This window comes from Maniola hyperantus, chromosome 22, assembly GCF_902806685.2.
Source record: "Maniola hyperantus chromosome 22, iAphHyp1.2, whole genome shotgun sequence".
NCBI classification, from domain to species: domain Eukaryota; kingdom Metazoa; phylum Arthropoda; class Insecta; order Lepidoptera; family Nymphalidae; genus Maniola; species Maniola hyperantus.
In genome coordinates, this window is record NC_048557.2 from 9010571 (window position 1) to 9036066 (window position 25496).

General features: G+C 39.3%; 2 protein-coding genes across 4 annotated transcripts; one reads left to right on the forward strand and one right to left on the reverse strand.

Annotated features, from left to right (window-relative positions):
* The first annotated feature begins 207 nt into the window (after positions 1 to 207).
* Positions 208 to 3665, forward strand: LOC117992975 (RNA-binding protein 41-like). The gene is made up of 6 exons (XM_034980715.2): positions 208 to 355; positions 466 to 741; positions 975 to 1327; positions 1913 to 2130; positions 2756 to 2903; positions 3398 to 3665. The coding sequence occupies exons 1-6, from the start codon at positions 351 to 353 to the stop codon at positions 3514 to 3516; spliced, it is 1119 nt and encodes a 372-aa protein (XP_034836606.1). The 5' UTR covers positions 208 to 350; the 3' UTR covers positions 3517 to 3665.
* A 2337-nt stretch (positions 3666 to 6002) lies between these two features.
* On the reverse strand, positions 6003 to 22928 carry Bap111 (Brahma associated protein 111kD). Of its 3 annotated transcripts, none has more exons than XM_069506216.1 (15): positions 22767 to 22928; positions 22324 to 22394; positions 20484 to 20528; positions 18452 to 18696; positions 17119 to 17322; positions 14836 to 14917; positions 13699 to 13803; positions 12398 to 12531; positions 11969 to 12109; positions 10525 to 10644; positions 9475 to 9655; positions 8138 to 8257; positions 7286 to 7399; positions 6533 to 6649; positions 6003 to 6098 (listed from the first exon to the last, which is right to left on the reverse strand). In XM_069506216.1, exons 2-15 carry the CDS (start codon positions 22388 to 22390, stop codon positions 6064 to 6066), a joined length of 1710 nt encoding a protein of 569 aa, XP_069362317.1. In that variant the 5' UTR covers positions 22391 to 22394; positions 22767 to 22928; the 3' UTR covers positions 6003 to 6063. The 3 variants fall into 3 exon arrangements, with proteins under 3 accessions (XP_069362317.1, XP_069362318.1, XP_069362320.1); XM_069506217.1 differs by lacking the exon at positions 14836 to 14917 and adding an exon at positions 16186 to 16261; XM_069506219.1 differs by lacking the exon at positions 20484 to 20528 and having other exon boundaries at positions 18452 to 18579.
* Between the last annotated feature and the right edge of the window lie 2568 nt (positions 22929 to 25496).

The following is a 25496-nucleotide window of genomic DNA, read 5'->3' on the forward strand; positions in this document are numbered from 1 at the left end:
TTCTAAAAGTCAAATCAATTAATATTTGATTTTAGGAAATTACTTTGGGGAATAATATTATTTAAGAAAATATCCTGAGGAGCGCGATTTGTTCGGCTTTAGGGATGTCACATATCGCTAGATGGCGCTATGCAATCAATCTGAGTGTTAACTCTATACCCTATATTCAATGTACTCTGTGGTGTCGGTGATGCTGGTGAAAACCAGTGAAAACACAGGAAAAAACCCATTTTTCATGTTTTCAAAAATTTAATTGATTGCTATTTGTACAGTGTACTGATGTTCAGAATTCTATTATGAATACTTATTAGTACTCACTTGTTGCTGCAGATTGCAAAACCTTTAAAAATATGTGGTGTGTAGTTCATCATAAAATATAAGACAATGATGTGACATGTGTGATGTTTTCAATTTCATCAAGTGTTTTCGAGTTTTATATAATTACAATTCCTGTTTCTATTATAGTTCTGAAATGCCGAAGGAGTTTCAGAAGACAACAGAAGTATTACCTTTTACGAGTTATGGATTGTCCACAGTCGAGGAATTCCGAAAAGTTGAAACTGATATACAGCATTTAGAATATTTGAAGAAGATTGGTCTATCCAATGAAGAGATAAAGTTGTACCAAGAAAATGAGTCAGGTCTCTTAGAACAGCGTAATAAGATCGAGTCAAATATATTGAAGACAAAGCTGAACACTTTGTATAGTAAGATTAGTGATTCACAAAATGTAGCCGGAAGGTAAGGTCTTTACTGCTTTTTCTTTTAAACCTATAGTACTAGTTAGTATTTAAAAAAACCTAAGTTAAAAATTTCTGTGAGGAAACACCATTTTTTCCTTTACCATTGTGTGTTGTGTGTAAGTACATGTGCTGGGATCAAACCCTAAACCACCAGAATAGGAAGCAGATGTCTTACCCACTAAGCTATTACATCCTATCTTTTGTAAATAATAAAATCTTTAATCTTTCTAGTTCCCAATCTTCCATCAACACCCCGAGTACATCCACCGCTCAACAAAAAGAAACAATCACTAGAATACACAAACCATCAAAATTCTATGCTCCCGGGCACCCTATGAATGAACTCAAAGAAATAGAGGAAGATCTATTTAGTCACTTAAAGAATGATAACATTCTACCAATAACCAAACGACGGAAGATACTAAGACGGCTTGATCGTAAAAAGGAGAAGTTAATATTGCAACAAAAGGATCCAGGTATTGACCCTATAGCAGGGCCGTCTCAAGTTAAACCGGGCAGTCTATGGGATGTTAAGGAATTGCCGGAGAAAGTACGACCTTCACAATCTAGTAATGATACTATAGGTAAGGATTTTAATGACTTTGTTAGATATTATAGATATCTTACACCCAGCTGTACTCACGTGTTTAGTCGACGTTAGCCTGACTAGTTTCGAACCCATCCTGGGTCCTATTTCAAGGAGACAGTTCGCACATGCGTCGCTGTTGAGAAAGCGCGTCGCGCGCGCCGCTGCTCGCACAGCCCGTTGTGGGCTTAACTTTATTAGAGCTTTGACTAATATTTGTTAGATAATGCCACCAACTTTTAGGTTTTTATTAATGCAGTGGAAAGAGGGAACTCTGATTTTCCAGAATAAAAAGTAGGTGCAGTAGACTTGATTCACCTGGGTTAGGTAGCCAAGGTATGTTGCCATGACACAAGCTATCTACAGACCTTTTGTCAAAGTCAGATGGGCCATGAAAAGGTAACAAACAAACAGACACAGTTTCGCATTTATTATAATAATAGTATGCTAGACATCTGCTAAGAAAGGATTTTTGAAAATTCTACCCCTAATAAGATAGGGGTTTCAAATTTGTGCAGTCCATGCAAACAAAGTGGCGGTCATAAGCTAGTTTATGATATAAAATGGTCAATTTTATTTCCAGGACCTAAAAAACGGACAATGTACACAATAAAGGATGACAAAATATTCAGGTTGGAACCTGTACAGCATCAGGAAGATGCCCAGGAGTTCAGGGCAGTAGATATTGTGATGCCAGTCAATGCTGCAGAGGAGCAGCTCCTTGAGGGTACCAAGATGAGCTTGGATGATATCAAGAAAATTGACAGGTTTAAAGACTATGAGCCTGGGATACCTTCCAAAGTAAGTTATTTAGAGTTCCGTATCTCAAAAGTAAAAAAAAGGAACCCTTATAGGATCACTTTGTTGTCTGTCTGTCATATGTGTCAAGAAACTTACATGGTATTTCCCATGGAATTATGAAATTTGGCAGGTAGGTAGATCTTATGCCACATGGGGGGAAAAATCTGAAAACTGAATTTGTGGTTACATCATTAAAAAAATGTATTTCATAAACAAATAATTAGTATTTTCAACTTTTAAAGTAAGATTACTATACCAAGTGAGGTATCATATGAAAGGGCTTTCTTTACCTGTACATTCTAAAACAAAATTTTATAAATTTTTACGCATAATAGTTTTTGATTTATCGTGCAAAATGTCTAAAAGTACGGAACCCTTGTTGCACAATCCTCCAGAACCAGAATAAACGATATAACTCACCAATAAAATACAGACCATATTGCTGATTTTTGAAAATTCAACCCCTAAGGGGGTGAAATAGGGGTTTGAAATTTGTGTAGTCTATGTAGACGAAGTCGCTGGAATAAGCTGGTTCGAAAATAGGATTTCTGTACAGGTACATCGGCGTAACTTATAAAAGTAATACTAATGTAATAACTAATAATTAAAAAAAATCTTGTTGCAGGTCCTATTCCTCAAGAACATATCTCCGTCAGTACCTGAAGAGCAGCTGTCTCTGCTGTTCAACCAGTTCCACTTGGAGAACGGCGGCCCGGTCGAGCTGCGCCTCATGGCCGGCCGTATGCGCGGACAGGCCTTTGTCACCTTCCAAAGTAAATTGCTGTACCCATTTTGATGAAACTTTTTTCTTACATAATAAAATCGTGAATCGCCCTTGATGTCCATCCCTCCTTAAATATTTTTTGACATTTTGCGATACTCACGCAGAGTCGCTAGCTGTCATCATCACATTATTCTAACTTTGATAGCGATGATCTACGAAACTTTGATCACGACTTGCTAAAATTGAATAAAGGGGCTTTGTCCTTTTCTGGGAATCACAAAAATTTATGAATCGATTTTGATAGAACTTTTCCAGTGGCCAGTACAAATTACATTTTAGATAATTTTTGTGTGGTTCCTCATAAAAAACTACAAGAGTCGATTTTGAGGAAACCTACACATAGTCCGCGACAGTTTGAGATAGCAATTGGGGTATGAGGCGGGGGGAGGCCCCGCACACCCGCGCTAACCCGGTACAAGCGTGCGCGGGTGTGCCCCAAAAATAATTTAATAGATAATAGTTTTTTATTTTTCACATTCACAGGTGAAGATCTCGCCATACAAGCATTGGAAGAGGTGAATGGTACCATCATGGGAGGGCGACCCATCATCGCGCAGTTTGGCAGAAACAGCAACCGCATACAGATGGAAGAGAATAGATAGAAAAAACAACATTACTTTATTTTTAATAAATTTTTATTTCTAAGCCCCAACGCATGCAGACCTTTGTATACTTTGCCATACAGATGTAATTGGTATATTGAAAACAAAACACGGAAACTCACAAAGCTGTACTTTATCCGCGGAAAGAAGTTAGTATAGCGCTCTCTCTGTTACGTAATCCCATACAAATGATAGAAGCAAAAAGCTCAATGGGCGCTAACAATTTTTTCTCACCAACTAATCACAAACGAAACTGTTTTCTAATTGAATTTCGAATGATTTTTGAAACTGTCGAATTGAATTTCGATTTTCTTTAAACATGTTTGTGATTGGTTGGTGTCTCAAAGTGGTTAACGCAGACGTAACTTAACGTATAGGATTACGTAACAAAACGAAACTATGTTTTCTAATTGAATTTCGAATGATTTTTGAAACTGTTTGAATTTCAAATGATTTTTTTTTTGAAAACATGTTTGTGATTGATTGGTGTCTGAAAGTAGTTAACGCGCACTGAGATTTTTACATCTATCATAATATGTATGGGATTACGTAACGGAAAGAGCGCTATACTAACTTCATTCTACAGATAGAGTACAACGCTGCAGTCGTTATTACAAAGTAAATAAAGCTTAGTTTGAGTTGTCAATGTGGAGCCACACCTTCGCACGCGCACGAACCGTGCACACAACGCGCATTGAGCACCTATGGACGCGTCACTGTCTCTGTGCACAGGTGTAAGTCGCGAACGCGTAATATATCATTTGATTGTTCTCACTCACACAGCGGGGATCTCAGCTGTGCTCGTGACGTCTAGCCCCCAAGGGGGGAGACTGAGTATAACGGAAAAGGAGGAGACATAGAATAATTTGTAGACAGTCAAGAAGGCGCCCCGTGAAATAACCGAGAGATTGGTGCGGCCATGGGAGGTGGAGGGTTGTTTTCATTCCCAAAAACTAACTAACATGTGCACACCCTGACTTTGCGATGCGAACCATTTGCAAACCACTCATATGAACACGTCCACATTATGCTCTTATGAAGCGCGTTGTGTGCACGGATCGTGCGTGTGCGCAGGTGTGGATCGGACTTTATCATGCGCCTCTGCTCACACTCTACTCTGCGGGTGTGCATTGCACCTTAGTGTAGTCTTAAGATAGTACGTAAAAAATGATTCCTCACGCGCCATTTTAACTCTGGGTCAACTGTCATGTCAAAAGGAAGAAGTGCGTCTTTAAAAGAAGGACTAAAATCGTACTTTTGACATGAAATTTGACAAAGTCAAAATGGCGCGTGAAGAGTCATTTTTTACGCATTATAAATACATATTTTTATTTATTAATTAAGTAAACTATAAACTAATATATTATTATAATTAGATAATAATCTAGATGTCCTGTAAATAAAGTATGATGATGATTAACATCGAAATCGTGTTTTTTTTATTAACAAATTTTCATCGAAAAATGTAGGAATTTCAATAAATACATGCGAATAGACTACGAGGAACTGGCCGTTTACGTTTAAAACAATTTGATCGAAATAATATTTAAGGTGCATCCATATTATCTAGCATGTTATATAGTGTTAACAAGTTATTGTTAACAGTATGTGAACTAGAGCGAGGGAACCCTCGGGCCTCAGTTTGATCCTGAATCGACGAAATGTCAAATATTAGGCTATGGTGACGTGAAATCATACTAAAATAGGACCTGCGTTAAATGTACATTTGACGCCTGCCAGTGACGTTAAAGCCTCGACATTTTGTTAGTAGAACTGTGCTCCTATTGAAACATAATATAAAAACAATTATATAACACGTTATATAGTCTGGATGCTCCCTTAAAATGAAGTGAATTGAAATACTCGTACATGCAAAATATTTGTAAATTTCCAAGATAAGTTATCGATTTTTACAACTAACTACAAAATTTTGTTAAAATACGTCATTTGTTACCACCAATATTACAATAATTAAGTATAATACACCTTAATGTCGATTTTTCCCCAAACAGATACACTTTCAATCTTTCGGAATCACTATCACTAAATATTATACAGTCCTTCCTCTCTATACCTCTTTAAATGATAGTATTCCATCTTATTAATAAACAGTAGGAATCATAATATTTTCAGTTCACAAAATTAGTTTTTTTTTTCTTTATTAAACTTTATTTTGGACAAGGCATAATGTGGATCAGAACTTCGACTTCATCCGCGTGGACTACACAAATTTCAACCCCCTATTTTTCTCCCTAGGGGTTGAATTTTATAAATCCTCTTAGCGAATGGCTAGGATAGCTATCTGCATGCCAAATTTCAGGCCAATCCGTACAGTAGTTTCAGCTGTGCGTTGAAAGATCAGTCAGTCAGTCACATTTTTCTTTTATATATTTAGATAATAAAAAATTCATGCCGCCATGAAAATTAAAGTGTAAAGGTACGGAACACTTGGCCGGTTTATTAATAAGATGGATGCTACAAGTGAGTTCACTGCGCGTCCTTAGAGGCTGACTTCCTGCGGCGCTTCACGACGCGCTTGGGTGACAATCATTCCGACTCCTTCTTCGCTGGTGGCTCCTCCGCTGCAAATAATAAATTATTTCGTTAAGGATAATATTTACACTGTTTTATTATAAAAGGAAAAGGTGACTGACTGATCTATCAACGCACAGCTCAAACTACTGGACGGATCGGGCTGAAATGTGGCATGCAGATAGCTATTATGACGTAGGCATCCGCTAAGGATTTTAGAAAATTTCACCCCCTTAGGGGTGAAATAGGGGTTTGAAATTTGTGATGCCCGCGACTTCGTACGCGTGGATTTAGGTTTTTAAAAATCCCGTGTGAACTCTTTGATTTCCTGGGATAAAAAGTAGCCTATGTCACTCTCCAAGTCTTAGCCTATACCCATGCAGAAAATCACTCAATCCGTTGCTCCATTGCGACATGATTGGACAAACCAACAAACAAACACACTTTCGCATTTATAATAAGGGTACCTACTGATTATACTCACGCTTGAATTCATGGTGTGGCTGGTTGTAGTGCTCAGGCGGGTAGTAGTGCGGGTAGGCGGGGAATCCGCCCGCGTAGCCCGGGTAGTAGCGGCCGTAGGGCGCCGCCCCGTACCCTCCTGAAACAAAATGTAAAACTGATAAAAACCTTTCAGAGATAAAAATTTGTACAGTACGCAGCAAAAAATAATAAATTTACAACGAATTTGTCTCTGTCACTCATACCTTTATGACGTTTTGTCGGTCTCAACAACAGAGACAATGCTCTACAAAGCCGAAATGTCATTTTAATTACCGATGTACATTACTTTCTGCCGCGTCTAAAGGTCAATGTACATTACAGCAAATTCTGCCCTCTGATTGGTCGATTCGCTGTTAACATTTTTTCACAGCCAATCCAGAGGCAGAATTTATTACTGATTACGATGAATATGTTTTCTTATTCAACAGGGGGGGTTTAGGGGGGGGGGGGTAGTTTTAAATATTGTGTTATTCTTTAAAACTGTTGTTACTTATTACCGGCGGGGTGATTACGTATCTCGCGACAGGCTTGCGACAGGCGTAAATCTCGCGATCATTGCTGTCAAACGTCACACGTAACAGCGCCTAGAGAGAGACAGCAATAGCCACAAAGCAAAATAAGAAAAAGAAGAAGAGAGACAGCATATGAACTGTCGCATTGCTACTGCTGTCGCGTTGCTGTCGCTACTGCAGCGTTTTACGTAATCACCCCGCGGGTTATAATGAGTGATTACCTGGAGGCGGCGGACCCCCATGCGGCGGCGGGCCCCCATGTGGCGGCGGCGCGCCCCCATGTGGCGGCGGCGCGGGGTGCGCCGGTGCGTTGGCGTTCGGAGGCATCATCATTGCTGCAACAAACCATTTTATCAATTAATTAGTTGACCTGCCCCGCCTCCTTTTGAGTGGAAATTTTGAAAATCTGTAAAGGGTGGAGTTTCCAAATATCCTTCTTCATTTTTAACCGAAAGCCTAAATACCATTTAATTTTCATCACAGTATGAAAAGAGACCAGCCAATATTGGGCCCCTAACTTATAGTTTGCGACAGGTCCACCGGGTGACCCGCCTGCTCGCTTGCTCGCTATATCTATTAAAAAAAAAAAAAAAAAGGTCCAAATCGCAATCTGGGTTGGGACGTTCCGCACACCCGCACAGTCCCCGCGTTATCCCGGTGCGGTATAGCGCCGGCGTGCGGGACGTCTCCTGACCTCATACCTCGATTGCCATCTCGACCTGCCGGGTACTATACCTAGGCCAGTTCGGATGGCAACTTCATGGCATTCCGAATCCATGAATATACGGATATAAGAAAATCGGACCGAATTCGGATATTGCTTACGCATTAATCCGATCTCTGATCCCGATGATGCCCGCGACTTCGTCCGCGTGTAACTAGGTTTTAAAAAATCCCGTGGCAACTCTTTGATTTTCCGGGATAAAAAGTAGCCTATATCACTCTCTAGGTCTTCAACTATATCCATGCAAAAAATCACGACGATCCGTTGCTCCGTTGCGACGTGATTGAAGGACAAACCAACAAACAAACACACTTTCGCATTTATAATATGGGTAGATAGTAACACTTACGTGGATGTGGCGGCGACGTGATCTGCGGCTGTGGCAGCGGTGGGGCGGCGGCCGGCGGCGGCGCCTCCTTGTTCTCCACCTTCATTTCCACCGGCTTCTCTTCCTTGCGCTCAGCTGGACCTGTAGGGTTAGTATGGAAGTTTACGTCTCGCCAACGTTGCTAGAACTCGAGACTCAAACATTTTGACGTCAAAACAAGTTGTTTTAACTATTCAAGTTCGAGTTTTTTATTTATTTATAGACTAGCACTTGGCTGCAATCAGACCCGCCCCCCAATTGGGTATTTTCCTATTTTTGAACTTGATAAATATTATTACTTTACTATAAACTAGGATAAAAATAATGACGTACACTGAAAAAAATATTAAAATCCAACAAAGATTTACAAAGTTACAGGCATTTTAATTTTGGAGTTGGGGGTCTTCTGTCCCTTTCTCGCAAAATGAAAATTTGTATGAAACCGCACGAAGCTACTATGGCATTAGTAAGGTGTGACGTCAAAATGCTATATCGCTATCTCTGTCTAATCAGAAATATTTAAATGCTTATAACTTTTTTATCGATTTAATTAGTTTTTTCAGTTTACGTCATTATTTTTATCCTAGTTTATAATAAAGTAATAAAAAAATTGGAGTCAAATACCCAATTGTGTAAGAAAAACGTATTCATCGTTATCGTCAACAAATTGTGTCCTTTGGTTGGCTGTGAAAAAATGTAAACAGCGAATCGACCAATCAAAGGGCAGAATTTGTTGACGATTACGATGACTATGTTTTTCTTTACACAATCGGGGGGCTGGGCTGGTGTGGTAAGTAATGATACAGACTAAAATGAAGCGAGCTTGCCTAGAAGATGCCTATTCACTCTTGACTTGAGGGTACCCATTATTATAATTAGAGGGGAATACTGACGCTGGCGATAGCGAAGCTGTGATAGCCTAGTGGTTAGGACGTCCGCCTTCTAATCGGAGGTCGGGGGTTCGATCCCGGGCACGCACCTCTAACTTTTCGGAGTTATGTGCGTTTTGATTGATTGAATGTCACTTGCTTTAACGGTGAAGGAAAACATCGTGAGGAAACCTGCATGCCTGAGAGGTCTACATAATGTTCTTAAAGGTGTGTGAAGTCTACCAATCCTCTATGTCTAATCAAAAGTCTATGGCCAAAACCCCTCTCACTCTGAGAGGAGATATGTGCTCTGTAGTGAGCCGGTAATGGGTTGATCATGATAATGATGACTGACGCTGGAAGGGTGCTCCTACATGTTCCTAAAGTTTGTCTATACATCGGCCGCCAGAACCCCGAGCATAGTAAAATAAGCACTTCTTCTTCACTAACCTTCGTTGTCCTGAGCCACGGCCTCCACAGCAGGCTCCTTGGTGTCCACGTCTGGCTTGTTCAGCTCGGTGGTGACGTTGCTGTCGGGTTTCACTTCCGTGGTGGACACTTTGTCCACTTGTGTGGGCGCGTTGGGTCCCGACTCGGTCGACTTGATTGCGTTCTGGTCTTGATCCATTGGCTAGAGTTTTTTTTTTTAAATAGAGATAGCGAGCACACGAGCAGGCGGGTCACCTGATGTTAAGTGATTACCGCCGCCCATGAACATTTGCAGCACCAGAGGAACCGCCGATGCGTTGCCGGCCTTTTAGGTATCTGTTGGTCCGCCCCTTGAATAACCCCATGTTATTACCAAATATTATGTTTTGTTTTGTTATTAAAATTACTTATTTAATTAAGTGCCAGATTCAACTTAAAAATATCATGACATGACTTTGGCTCTATTATTATGTTTTTAATTAGTTTTTAAAAATCCCGTGGGAAGTCTTTGATTTCCCGGGATAAACAGTATGCCTATGCCACTCTCCAGGTCTTGAACTATATCCATGCAAAAAATCACGTCGTAATAATGCTTCGTTGCGACGTGATTGAAGGACAAACGAACCAACAAACACACTTTCGCATTTGGTAATATGGGTAGGGATCGTAGTAAGATATATATCGGAGACTTATTTAGATTTAATTTTACGTGATCACTTTCAATGTCTGCCATGTTTTCTTATTTTTTAGCAGTCAATGCGCACATGCGGCGCAGTCAGTCTCTCGTCCACGAATGTATCGACAGAAAGCACTATTGACTGAAAATAGTTTATTATCTATGGACTGTACTTTTTTAATTTACGACTAGGTTCTATTCAAATAATTTTAATGGGGATTATGACGTCGTACGTTCGTATGTATTACATGCTATTTAGCGATAAGACCGCCTTTTTGTACCTACTTATTAAGATTTCTTTTTGTAACCTGTCATTTGTGTTTCTGTGGTGCAATAAAGTATATACATACATACATACATACATTCTCCGACATATTATAGTAAAGGAAGGTAACCTCGTGCGGTCTGTTCTGCGGCTGCTGCACAGCAGCGGGGTTGACGCCACGTCGCAGCTGGTCCAATGCTCGCTCCACCATGCGACTGAATGTGTCATCGTCTACTGCTGGTTTGCAGTGCTGCAAAAAAAAAATCGGTCAAGTGCGAGTCGGAATCGCATACGAAGGGATCCGTTGGAGTGCCCAGAGTCCCGAGCTCACTTCACTCGCTCTTGCAGCCTAAGGCCTCGTTTACGGAGGCGCGGGGCGTCGCGTGAAGCGGCACTTAGCATTGCACGCGTAATCACAAACATATGGTAATATACGATGTTGTTCATAGAGATGCGAGGCGGGAAGAGTGGCGGTGCCCGCCGCTGTGCCCGCGGCGTTGCACGCGTCTGCGTTTTGCGATTTCCAAATAAAGACTAACAGAAGGTTCCGCTGCGGCCATCGCTACATCCAGACCCACAACACAGAACAGAAATTGCGACACCCAAACTGGGTATCCATAATACTTTGTACATGCTTAATATGATGTAATGAGTTATGGAAATGCAATAAATGAAAATTGAAATTGAAATTGAGAATCGCCGCCGCGTGCGTCGCCACGATGAACGCCGCGTGGGACGCGTCGATGTCATCCGCGGGCTCGGCCGCTAAAAACGCTCCATCTCAAACAAACTCGTATAAAATTGCTACTCCGTAAACGCACTCATACAACGCCATATGTTTAAATTCAGTGTGGGCCGCGCCGCCCATCGCTACGCGAGACGCCCCGCGTCTCCGTGAACGAGGCCTAAGTTCTCTGTGCCTGTGTTTTCCTATCGTATAATATCATAAACTTTATTTAATGGGATGAGGGCATTTTATTAAAAAAATAATGCTATTTGTTGTTTTACAAACCAACATGAATTGTTTGTTAAATGGTATTTTATAAAAACACTAGCTTATGCTCGCGACTTCGTCCGCGTATACTACACAAATTTTAAACCACTATTTCACCCCCTTAGGGGTTGAATTTTCAAAAATCCATTCTTAGCGGATGCCTTCGTCATAATAGCTATCTGTATGCCAAATTTCAGCCAGATCCATCCAGTAGTTTGAGCTGTGCGTTGATAGATCGATCAGTCAGTCAGTCAGTCAGCTTTTCCTTTAGATTCCTATATTTAGATTTACTCTATCGAATTACGAATCGATTTAATATACTCATATCCTTTGTCGCTTATTTTTTTTTTCAGATACAAGTTAGCCCTTGTCTGCAATCTCACCTGGTGGTAAGTGACGATGCAGTCTAAGATGGAAACGGGCTAACCTGGAAGGGGTATGGCAGTTTTTAATAAACCTATACCCCTTTGGTTTCTACACGGCATCGTACCGGAACGCTAAATCGCTTGGCGGAACGGCTTTGCCGGTAGGGTGGTAACTATCCACGGCCGAAGCCTCCCACCAGACCAAATTCCTTTACTTTTTTCAACTCCTCCTGGAACGCTTCGCTACTCTCGATGAACTTGCGCTTCTTCGCTTCGAACTTCTCTTCGATCTGCTGCAACTCGTCTTCTAGTTTCTTCTGATGCATTGTCAGTGACTGTACTTGTTTTTTCAAAATCTGAAAACATTTGTATCAATGGTTTATAAGTTTCAACTCGACAAAACTCGAGGTCAACGCCCCGCCTACGACGCGGCATTGACCCCGCGGCATCTATCTACGCAATGTTCTCGACCTCTATATTCAGTCAGATGTTTTCTTTGCGCGATCGCGATCATCGCGATCTACTTACAGGATTTTTCCCCGCATTTTATCTTATCAGTAATCCTCAGCTATCACCTGTCTTAGTTTATGCTAGCATTCTAAGTACACCCTGTATATATCGTGAAAGAAGAAAGGATCGTGTACCTGCATCCGAGCTGTGGTGACAACGGAGCGGACGTCGGGGACCACTGTGTCGGAGAATATCTCGTTGATGAGGCGATGGTTCCGTAGGTAGCGCGCGTAGGCCACGTGCTTCACTGATAGACCCTCGTCCTGATCTGGAACCAACGGAACTTTACGTAGATACCATGCGGAACGATTCGTTAACTTAGTGATCACAACTAAATAATAGCTACCGAGATCATTTGACATTTATTTTATTTAATGAAGGTTTTCTAACATTTATTTTATTTTATTTATGAATAGAATAGAATAGAATGTTTTTTTATTCATGTAAACTTTTTAAAAGTGCTTATGAATAGTCAGGTAGTTTTAATTTACCACTGGTTCGGAATGCCGTTCCTACCGAGAAGAACCAGCAAGAAACTCGGCGGTTGCTCTTTTTAATTTTTCAATTTACAATGTTATTATACCGTACTATACAAGCCATTGCAGCCCCGTGCATTGCTGGAGCAAGTCAAATCCAAGCTTTTTTATCGTTTACATAGTCTGCGACTGTATAATATGCTTTTTTTAGGAGCATACTTTTAACACATTTTTTAAACTTGTGTAAAGGCAAGTCTAAAATTGCTTGTGGAATTTTATTATAAAATATTACACTCATTCCCACAAATGACTTTCGCACCTTCCAGAGGCGGAGCGCAGGAGTAGCTAGCTTATTTTTGTTTCTAGTTTGCCTATCATCATCTCATGTCAAATGAGATTAACTGAAGTTAGTTATTGCTCGGCTTAGATGGATGAATTACATATTATTTGCGAATTAAAAGTAATTATATAAATTCATTCATTCATTAAGCTGTGATAGCCTAGTCGGTAGGACGTCCGCCTTCTGATCGGAGGTCGGGGGTTCGATCCCGGGCACGCACCTCTAACTTTTCGGAGTGCGTTTTAAATAATTAAATATCACTTGCTTTAACGGTGAAGGAAAACATCGTGAGGAAACCTGCATGCCTGAGAGTTCTCCAAAATGTTCTCAAAGGTATGTGAAGTCTACCAATCCGCACATGGCCAGTGTGGTACACTATGGCCAAAACCCTTCTCACTATGAGAGGAGACCCGTGCTCTGTAGTGAGCCGGTGATGGGTTGATCATGATAATGATGATGATATAAATTCATTCGGAACTGTCTGCCAATCCGCACTGGGTCAGCGTGGCAGACTATGGCCTAAACGTCTTAACCCTTCTCATCGTGAGAGGAGACCTGTGCTCAGTAGTCGGCAGGTGTCGATGGTATCCTATGGGTTGTAAGGTAGTGAAGACGGTACCTTCTTCATCTTCAGCAGGTTGTATGTCAATTCTTCTATCTTGCTGCTGCTGTTCCTTCTGCGAGGCACCTTTCTTGCTTGAGCTTTCTTCTTCTAAGTTACCCACTGGTCATAAAGAGTTGGTATTTTTATCTTTTAACGTAAAAATTAGAAGCATATTCAAAACTGTTTAAGAGCTAACGCACACCACGGTAGATTTTCATACGTTTTTTTCCCCGTAAAATCTGTGAATTATAGAACTACATGGAAGCGCGCACTGCGGAATTAATTCCGCACCGGATTTTGATACAATGCGACAAGGCTATATTGGCGCGTGGCAAAAATCGGAACTAACGTTGCCGTCAAGTGTCCCCTTTGTTCTTGTTTGAATATTCTAAGCCTTTGTTCTCCAACAGCGCCCCCCTGTCAATGTCATTCAAGTGCCAAGAGAGTATTGTTACACTGTACATTTAAATTCAAATTTACGGATCTTAAAACGCATCGCAACTCACCGCATCGTATTGCGTTAGCTCTTAACAAAATAATAATTTCATAGGCGTAAGCAGTCCAAACCAAAATGTTCCCCGAGTATATTTTTAACAGACTTTCAAAAAGGAAGAGGTTCGCAAATTTTTCAATAAACTGACAACAAAGTTGCGGTTAATCTGGCAAATAGTAAAATTACTATTTCTTGGAATCTACTTGCATTGTATATTTTTTTATAACATACATACCTACTTTAGTTTTACAGAACAGGATCACATTATTCTTGAGATAATTTATTGTTCAACACGGAATTGCGTCAAAAGAGAATCATACATCAATTTGATCTATAGCTAATTTATAATCATGAAATTAAAGGCGGAAACATACTTTGAACACCTGTAATTATTTTCTATAGTTAGAAATGTTAGAATCACACTGCAAACACAAAGTGGTGTAGTCATAAGTATTCCGATAGTATATGTATGCTCCAGCGTTTCATTTGCAAGGCATGTTTTCAAATGGTCAAGTGGAGGAATATATATAGGCCGGGATAACCAACTCTATGTGATGTGTGGCACAGTTTGAGAAATAAACGTTTTTCATTCTTTCTTTCTAAGTATGTTTCCGGCTTGTAACAAGCTGTAACACATGCAATCAGCGCCATACCCTTACCGACGGCCTTGTTCTTCGCGGCGATGTACGCCAGGTACGCCGGGGAGTTGTGGTACGTCTTCAGACTCTTTTCGTACTCCGACTATGTGAGCCGAGCGTGTGAATGTATGAGGTCGAGGTGACAGTGCATGTGGGGAGAAAATTAGCGGGTTTAAATGTGCGTGGATTGTTAGTCACAGTACTTTGTGGGCACGAAATGGTTTTATTGACATTGGAGGATTGTAGCCAGAATTTGGGCGGACCGAAACTAAACCATTACTTAATTTCTGTGGGTAATATATTTTTGTCCTATTAAAATAGGTTACATAGACGTGGCTCAGACCTATATGTAATAGGAAACGTTTTACTTTTTTAGGGTTCCATACCTCAAAAGGAAAAAAGGAACCCTTACAGGATCGCTTCGTTGTCTGTCTGTCTGTCGTGTTTCATAAACAAATAATTAGTATTTTCAATTTTTAAAGTAAGATTTTTAGATTAGAAGAATAAGATTTATTTTTATGCGTAACAGTTTTTGATTTATCGTACAAAATGTCGAAAAAATACCTACCTAGATAGCCTAGTGGTTACGACGTCCGCCTCCTATTCGGGAGGTCGGAGACTCGATTCTGGGCACGCACCTCTAACTTTTTGGAGCTTTTTGCGTCTCCTCTCACTATGAGAATCTTCTATTACTAAGAGGAGACCCGTGCTCTGTAGTGAGCTGGCTATGGGTTGATCATGATGATTTTTAGGGTTCCGTACCTCAAAAGGAAAATGGGAACCCTTATAGGATCACTTTGTTGTCTGTCTGTCTGTTTTTTTCATATTTTTCTCGTTTGACTGGACAGCTATCTAACTATCAAGTCAATCAAGAAAAATATCTTAGCTTAAGAGAATTGAGAAAAAAAACTCTAGCGAACGAAATCGTGGGCGACAGATAGTTGTATTATTTGTATATTTTTCGCGAAAAAGCATGATAGTACACTCAGTATACTCAAACATATAAACACTCTTTCTCTTTCTTATTAAAGTGGAAAAAGAGGCGTGCTTGTACTTGAAATTGGTTTGGTTTCCGTTGGTCCAAATTTTGGCACATTGTGGTACGATGACCAATATTGGTACTCTGGCCGCAATCGCATTTCATGGACCAAAAAAGTGATGATGAAAGGTGGTTTAATGGAAACCATTTACACTTTTTACTGTGCATGGTTGTTTACAGTGGCTGGATTAAATCCTTGCTTTGTCTACGACATCGTGTGGGTTAACATAACAATGGTGTACCAACACCTATTCCCACATTAAGAACAAGCGTGTGAGGTGATGCGGTGGTTACAAGTTCGACTCCCGAGTCGGTCACAGGGTCAAAGGTACCTCTGCTTTTGTGCGCCAGCCATTGCAAATATGCGGGCGACGATTGGTAAGTTTTCAACTGTTCTGTGTACTGCGCCTAGGCCCAAAATTATAAGGTTTTTTATTGTTGTTTAATGACAATTTAGCCCCTTTGCCCAGACGTGGGACAGTGCAGGCTGATTAAGATGAGATATCTTAAGATAAGATACTGATTCGCTAACTCAGTGTCTTGTTGAGTGCATTAAAAATTTAAGTTTTAAACTATTTTTCCGTTCTTTTTTAGCAATATTGAGAAGAAAAAGATGCAGATACTCTAAATTTAGTTTAGAGAATCGACACTATTATAAATGCGAAAGTGTGTTTGTTGGTTTATCAGTTTGTCCTTGTAACAACCATCTATCATGCTGAAAAAAGCAATGATGAGGTCTAGGTTGGAGCGCTCTTGCCTAGAAGATGCCTATTCTCTCTTGTTTTGAAGGCATCAGTACCCTTATTATAAAAGTGAAAGTGTGTTTGTTTGTTGGTTTGTCCTTCAATCACGTCGCATCGTTGATATGATCTTTTGCATGGGTATAGATAAAGACCTGGAGAGTGACATAGGCTACTTTTTATCCCGGAAAATCAAAGAGTTCCCACAGGATTTTTAAGAACCCTAATTCCACGTGGACGAAGTCGCGGGCATCAGCTAGTTATTAATGAAGTCTATATATATATATAAAAGGAAAAGGTGACTGACTGACTGACTGACTCATCTATCAACGCACAGCTCAAACTACTGGACGGATCGGGCTGAAATTTGGTATGCAGATAGCTATTATGACGTAGGCATCCGCTAAGAAAGGATTTTTCAAAATTCAACCCCTAAGGGAGTGAAATAGGGGTTTGAAATTTGTGAAGTCCACGCGGACGAAGTCGCAAGCATAAGCTAGTCATTCATATAAAGAAAAAAATTACTTTCTCAGCCTCGTATTCGTCCACAAAGGCGTACTTTTCAGTCTGAGGTAGATCCCTCCACATCCCCCCAATGATGCGACCTATCTCCCACAACTTGAGGTCCGGGTTGGCAGCTTTCACGGTGTCCCAGACTCGACGCGAGTACCTCATGTATGGCATCAGGGGCTTTTCTGGAGGCTTCGGTGGTTTGGGGAGGCCGGCACCCTTAAATTAATGAAAAAGAACATTAGTTTAAGTTTAATTTTTATCCACTCCTTGTATTGTGTCTCTCAGAGTTGGAAAAACCAGTTTTAGGGTTCCATACCTCAAAAGGAAAAACGGAACCCTTATAGGATCACTTTGCTGTCTGTCTGTCTGTCAAGAAACTTACAGGATACCTACTTCCCGTTGACCTAGAATCATGAAATTTGGCAGGTAGGTAGGTCTTATAGCAGGCATTATGGGAAAAATCTGAAAACCGTGAATCTGTGGTTACATCACAAGAAAAAAATTAAAACGTTCATGAACAAATATTGCTATTTTCGACTTTCAAAGTAAGATTAGATAAAGATACCAAGTGGGGTATTATATGAAAGGGCTTTACTGTACATTCTAAACAGATTTTTATTTATTTTAAGGCATAATATTTTTTTATTTATCGTGTAAAATGTCGATAAAATACGATTGTAGTACGGAACCCTCAGTGCGCGAGTCTGACTCGCACTTCGCCGGTTTTTTTTAAGGAAAACAATACATTTTTGTTTAAAACAAAACAAATTGTTTTTGTAAAATTTAAAACGTGTTTAAAACAATGCTAACCCTGGTGGTCCCTGTTCTCCTGTTCTAATATAGATAGCTCTGTGTCTTTGTTTACCACAGGTGTAGAGTCAAAGCTTACCAGCTGTTTGATTGCGGTAAAATACCCTCTGATTGGTTGATGCTCGCTCACTATTGGCTACAATGCATTCTTGCAACAAGAATACCAAAAATTCAGCCAATCCAATAATTGCGAATGTAATAATGATTGATGCAGCTATTTCACAATCGACTAGCTGGCTAGGATGTAATCGTCTCAATCTTACATGGCTGTTCAAGCTTACATGGTAGAGCTACATAGGCGTGAATGGTCGCCACAGCCGTGCGCCACGCTCTTTCAGTACCGAAACAGTGTTGCCAGCATTATCTACACTATAATTCAATTTATTTATTATACACTATCATACACTTTTAGCATAAAAACAGAGCCAAAGCTTACCAAGCCAGTGCTGCCATATCGATGTAAATTGACTCTTATTACTGCCTTCTTAACCCTGTCCAAACCACTACAAATATGATATTCGCATAATAATCTTACCCCTCCAGCGCCCTTCCCGATCTTCTGCGGTTGGAATCCAGGATGTGAATGCAAGGTGGAGACGAAGGGGCTCGTCTTGTCATCCTTATTGGCTTGCGTGGCCGCGCCCGCCGTGCGCCGCGCGCTTTCTGCACCGAAACGCTGTTGTTGCCAGCCGTACCCACCCGGCGGGCCCATGCCCGGCCCGCCCTGGTATTGGGGGTGGTACTGATATTGGTTATGGTGGGGCGGTGCATTCATACCGCCTTCAAGCCAAGCAGCGCGGCAATACAATGAAAGAAAAAACAAAAAGCGTAAGGGAGGGCGGGGGGAGGCGGACAGGGCAAAATAAAGTAAATGCACTAAGGCCGAGCGCATACAAACAATTATTACGACAATCAACTATTCAAACGTGTTAATTCAAGTCTTATTAAATGTTATTAATTCAGCAATTATATTCAAACGTGTTCAGTTGATTTTTTAATCAATTATTACGTGTAAATTCAACGTCAACTATTCGAATGCGATTAATTCATCAATTGACTATTCATTCAAAGTCAAACATGTTCTTTTTATTCATCATTCTAATTGAATCTATTATATTTTCACTACCCAAACAAAAATATTTCCGTTCGGTTAATTCATTAATCAACTATTCAAATGTGTTCAGTGAATTCATAAATCAACTATTCAAATATTATGTTTAATTAATGCAACAACAAAAATTCAGACGACAATTTATATGCAAGTGTACATCATAACAAAAAATGGTAATGAACGAGTGATATGATGAGTCTTATAAAACAGAATTTTACTAAGTAACGAAAAGAGCTAAAGTATTTACAGTGCTTTTGAATGCAGAAAAGTGCACTATAGATTGTTAAAATCAGATGGAATGATGACAGATTAATAAAGATTATAGGTACATAGATGTAAATAACAATTTATGAATGTTGCTATTTATTTTCACCCACTTACTAAAATGCTAGTATGAGAAGTATGATTAAAAACCCTAGTAAGTTTTGTGAAAAAGTTATAATAAGAAATGGAAAGAAAAATAACAATGCTTTCTTTTAAATCACTCTAAAATAAGAATACGAGTTCACTTGAAAATATGAATATGACTATGAAAATGTGAATATGAGTTTTGTATTAAAATTGTGTGTATGCACGATGGTAGTGGCAGATGCTGAAATTAGTTAGCACTAGCAGTTTAGTATGCTTCTAACAGAAAAACAGAGGTGATTGCGAGATGGATTTATTAAGGTGTTTCTTGATATTTATTGTAAGCTTTCCACACGCTATATAAAACTGAGCTTTTTAAGGTACTGTCACATGCAAGGAAGTATATTATTAACTGATTTAAGCATAGGTATGAAGTTACTGCATAGGGTATAGTAATGGCATAACTTAACTAGACTATTGGAAATAAATAATATTTGACTCAGGTAACCACTATGTTCACAAAACCATAATAGTAGGTATGTCGCACTCTATTGTAAATCGCTTCGCTTCGGAAAAGGCGGATAAGGCTTTAATCTGTACGAGTTTGCACATATCGATGACGTTGATAGATTTCGAGTATCGAAACACTATACGAAACTCTAAATTAGTAAACGAATTCGAATTTTAAAAGAAGACAGTTTACATCCATTTTACTTCACCGTTATAGTGCTACGATTTGCGAAGTTCGAAATCTATGAACGTTATAGCGATGTGCAAACTTGTACTAAGCCTACTGAATTTTTCTCCTACGTGGATGTCGGTCGCGTACGTCGGTGGCGGGTATTATACGTACTGTCACTATGTTTATTGTTACGCCGACGACCTGTTGGTTTGCGAATAAAGTGGATATCTTCAGCCTTACAAAAAAGTATGCAAATCAGTTTTAGTAAAAATAAAAATAAAATGTTTGTGACAGGTTGATTTCGAGCGTAGCACAGTCCTACATAGTGGGCGGAGACCTTTATACCCCAAAACCTAAATCGAAAAGGGTGAAATTTTGAAAAAATAATAATACTTATGTAAGTAAATAAATCACATTGGTGTTTACCTCTCATCGTACCGAAACTCATTGGGGGGCCCGCAATCATGTAGTCTGTTTCAAAATAACAAAACATGAAACAAATCCAACTTATAAGAAACAATTAAGTCTAATGCATAAAAGAATAAAAAGAGAAAATTAAACAAAACAATACTAAAAGATTAAATAAAAAGTTCTGTCGGAGATGCAAAAATGTATGGAGTAGTTAAAAGCGGAGAGTTTATGCGCTTCATGCTTGTCCGTACAACACGATTTTATAGAAATTTCCAGTTATAGAAACAATATAATTTAATTTATTAATACCAGCTTTTTCATGGACTTCCTTCATATTATGGAAATAGGTTTCTTTTAAGATTTCGCTGGAAATTCTCAAATTCCTTTTATAATGAGAGTCTAGTTTACAACCATACCATATGATGTACAGTACGAGGCCGAAAGTAATGTACATCGACCATTAGAAGGAGATAGCAAATTTGTAGAGCACTGTCTCATGAGCAGATTTTCAACATTTCATTCATAGAAAGTATAAAGTAACCAACATGGCTTAACCGATGACGAAGCTAAGTGGCAATGGGCAGGGCACATAGTTCGAAAAACCGATTGATGTTCCCAAGGTGCTAGAATGGTGACTTCACACTGAAAAGCACTGGAAGACCCCCACTTGGTGGACAGGCAAATGAGTTGCAGGGAGCTGTTGGCTTTAGGCGGCGCAATATTCTGGCGTGTGGAAGTCCCTAGAAGAGAACTATGTCCAGCAGTGGCCGTCCATCGGGTGACAATCATGAAGTACTATTAATAAGAATGTTTCAGAATGCTTTTTGCTCTTGACAGACATCCATACTAATATTATAAATGCGAAAGTATGTCTGAGTGTCTATCAGTCTGCTAGCTTCACGGCTCATCCGTTCAACCAATTTTGACGAAATTTGAGACATAGCTTGCATACTGCGGAAGGACATAGGCTACTTTTTATCCCGGAAAACCAAAGGAGTTCACACAGGATTTAAGAAACCTAAATCTAAAGTCGCGGGCATCCTCTAGTACATAATATATTTGTTTAAATATTAGGAAATTTGTATAAAATCATGGCATATGACAGAGCGGTTAGATACCAGCATCAACCTAGTACATAACCAGCTAAGCTCGCAACGGCCAGGTCTTGTACTTGCGCATGTTAGGTATGTTAGTATCTAACAACATTCTAAACAAACATTAAACCAGGGTGTCCATTCTGTGACCAAAAAACCTAACTTTACCGGTTTGGAAAGCAGATTTTACTAAGCAGTACTGGCACAAAATTCAGCAGTTACTCTTTGCTATTATTACTATTTATCTTTACTATTTAGCTATTTACTTTTAAGTAACAATTTTCCACAATTTATTGTGTCTTGAATTTGAACAAGTAAAAGAGAATATTGTAGAATATTGTAGCAACAATTTTGGATTTCCTAACGTTTTAGGTTTCAATTAAAAAATAAGAACCAACTATTTTACAGTCACACTAGAGGCTCCACAAATGAGTCTAATATCTAGATGTTTGCAATATTTGTATCTTCATTGTAAAAAATTGAACATAATAATATTATACAGTACAAATTATTCAAATGAAAGATGTTAAATACAATTGTCAACTGAGAGACAAGGCAAATGAAACCTAAATCTCTAATTTCTAGATAAAGTAATTTCTCAGAAGTGGACACCCTGATATAACTCAAAAATTAATTTTACAGGCATTCCTAGTGCCTTAGAAATTAAATCTAGTGAGTCTATATGGGTATATAAAATCTATCACAATTTTATATGGGTTTTTGCTAAATATTGGATATATTGAGTATGGAAGTATACAAACGCGGATTGCTCTGGGGGCTCGGCATGGACATTGATGTGTTTTGTTTGTAGCTGTTTGGTGTAGCCATGATGCTGAAAATAAAATACAATGAAGTATATCAATAAACTTAACTATCAGTTTGCTGTCCTAGAGATATTGTAGAGACGGTATATTAAGAAATGTAGGTACACTGATTTGAAGTTGGAAACTTGAATCAATTACCTTCTTTATCAAAGTTATTGATGATGAATGGAGGTCACTATTTGGGTCTGGTGTAAACAACACATTGTACTTACCTAAATTGTTTATACACTCATTTTATATTATTACATCATAAGAATTAATGGTTTATCGCAGAAAACAGAATTAAGTAGGTAGGTAATTTAAGATTTACAGGTGCAGGGTGCAGGTTAGGTTGTATTCCGTCATTGTTTCATGTTTGTCAAACAAAACAAGTTATTTACCTGGTAGTATTAAGTCGATGTATTGTTTAGCTAAATGTTCTTTCTCCTTACATATAAATTATTGAATTTAATCTGCAAATTCCGTTAAAAATGCGTCAAAACATAGCGTCGCTTGCAGACGCCATTTATTCGGCCATTTTAATTTATGACAGTGACAACTGACATTGACAAATTGGTTTTGACAATACTTTTTTAAGTGGCTTCTCGGCTCTGGGGTTTTTGGCCATAGACAATAATTCTCTAAGTTGAAAACTAGTGGCGCACGCCGCACACAAAAACGAAGTGGCGTCCAAGAAGTGCAAGAAACGGACGTGATTCGTTAACACTACACGATGATAGCTACGGAGCGTTAGCAAATCACCCCGCTGGTTCTGAATTGTTTATTTTTAGGGTAAAACGGGACCCTTTTGCTGTCTGTCCGTCTGTCTGTCTCTCTGTCTGTCCATCTGTCACCAGGCTGTATTTCATGAACCGTGATAGTTTCACAGATGGTGTATTTCATACATTGCATACAACAAACGTGATTTTTTTGCTCGTTTTATAGATAATGGTACGGAACACTTCGTGCGCGAGTCCAACTCGCACTTTGCCAGTTTTTTAGATTCCTTCATAAATCGTTACGGTAAAATGCTGCATTGAGTAAATAATAAAAAATAGTGTATGAAGGTTCGAAATAACAATGTAACTAATTAAAAGTATAATAGAAGATAGGCAGAAATTATTAGGAAGTTTATCGTTGCTCGCCAAAAAACCCAGGTGGCCGACCGTGGTGAATGCCAGTTCGAGTGTTTGAGGCAAAATATTCAATTACCATATACTTGCAACTTTTAAAAAAGATTACCTACCTTCAACAACTTTATTAAGTATTAAAGAATGCCATTTTTAGGGTTCTGTACCCCAAAAGGAAAAAAGGAACTTGGAAAAGGATTGTCATGTAGAAGCTCTAGCAGTCAAGAATCAAGACTCGTCAAGGGAAAAAACTCGGAAAAATACCTGGGGAAAATATCTAGTGACCTTGTTGGGAACCCTTCGTTTCGTTTGCGAGTCCGAGTCGCATTTGACATTATTACAAACCACTTACAAGCTTATAAATGGTATTCATTGCATAGCCTAGCCTGCTGGTCGTTTCCGTAAAACCTGCATCAACCATTATTACATTTTTATTTTTATTATTAAATTATTAAATTGTTGTGATTGGCTGAATTTATTTGCTGCAACTGCAACAATGAATTGTAGGGTAGCCAATAGTAAGCGAGCATTAACCAATCAGAGGTGATTGTGATCGTAGCATTGTAGCTGTCATTGTACCGCAATCGCACCGCTGAAGTCGCCGCCGAATTTAGGTTTTTAAAAATCTGCACGTGGGAACTCTTATTTTCCGGGATGAAAAGTAGCATAATATGTCACTATCTAGGTCTTAAACTATACTCATGCAAATCACGTCAATCCGTTGCTCCGTTGCGACGTGATTGAAGGACAAACCAACAAACTAATAGACCAACAAACAAAGACACTTTCGCATCTGCATAGGTATAATATGGGTATTATTTATTTATTATTATTTTAAATAGTTGTAATACTAAATAGTAGTAGGTAGTAATAGTAGCTGTAAATTATTAACTACCCATATCTTATGTTTGGGAAGGCACTGGCCCCTAAGACACGGGATTTCCTAGTTTAGGGGTCAGGATTCCAGAGAGTTGATTACTGTACTGAGCTGTTTAAATAAATAAATATTAAATATTAAAAAAAAAAAAAAAAAAATGGGTATTGAATTGATCCTTACCTTCGCGCTTAGCCTGCGCGTATGTTTGTGGTAAGCGGTGACAACATGCAACGTGAGATATTCTCTACGTAATTAAAAAAAGTTATGCCATGACCAGCAAGAATTTGAATGTGGTCAAAATTACCATAACAATGGGAGAATAATAAAAGTTGGCAGCTCAGCCATTCTTGGCTGGCCTAGCTACTATAATAGCTAGCGTAGGTACTGGCAGTGTGACCGACTGACATTTGACACGGTTCAATAAAACGGGTCCATGCAGTTAGGTCATTCGCACTGCTACTAAAATAAGCGTGTAGATAGGAGTCGATTGTTTAAAAAGTCGTACAGTGTAGGCACACAGTTTTACGATCTACGTAAAACTGTGGTGTAGGCGAATTACTAGAATCCGATGGGCTGTTTGTATGGTACGCGACAGTTCGAGATGGCAATCGGGGACGGAACGTCCCGCACACTCGTACAAGCGGGCGAGCGCGGGTGACATGCGGGTGCGAGGGGCATCCTCCCTGCTCATATTATTTCATTTCCTCGCAATCGAAGTGAAAAGCAGGGTTTATAAGTCGGTCATAAACCCATTTTATGTCGTACAGTCTATGTGATATGTTGTACAATCTACTATTATCTATTTTCAACCTCTCCTAGCACAGTGGTTAGCGCTTTAGGTCTTATAGATGCGAAATCCCGGGTTCGAACCCTAACTGAGTATTACAAATCCCTTGCTTTACTGGCAAAGGTAAACATTATCTGCATGTACCTACTTGAGAGTTCTCCATAATGATGTGCGTATTCTACTTATCCGCACGTGGTATTCTTTTTTTTAATTCTATGGCTAGACTTCTCCATTCTGAGAGGAGGACCCGTGTCCCGCAGTAAGCCGGTGATGGGTTGATTATAATGATGATTTACAGGGAAAACCATACCACTAGGTACTCAACGGAATAATAGGT

Excerpts from the sequence above, each read along its gene's own strand:
- LOC117992975 (XM_034980715.2), top strand. Across the intron at positions 1,328-1,912 it reads ATCTAGTAATGATACTATAG|GACCTAAAAAACGGACAATG; the intron begins GTAAGGATTTTA and ends TTTTATTTCCAG. Across the intron at positions 2,131-2,755 it reads AGCCTGGGATACCTTCCAAA|GTCCTATTCCTCAAGAACAT; the intron begins GTAAGTTATTTA and ends ATCTTGTTGCAG.
- Bap111 (XM_069506216.1), bottom strand. The coding sequence starts at position 22,390 with ATGGCTACACCAAACAGCTACAAACAAAACACATCAATGTCCATGCCG. Across the intron at positions 17,323-18,451 it reads TCGGGAAGGGCGCTGGAGGG|GGTGCCGGCCTCCCCAAACC; the intron begins GTAAGATTATTA and ends CATTAATTTAAG. Across the intron at positions 10,645-11,968 it reads TCCAGGAGGAGTTGAAAAAA|CACTGCAAACCAGCAGTAGA; the intron begins GTAAAGGAATTT and ends TTTTTTTTGCAG.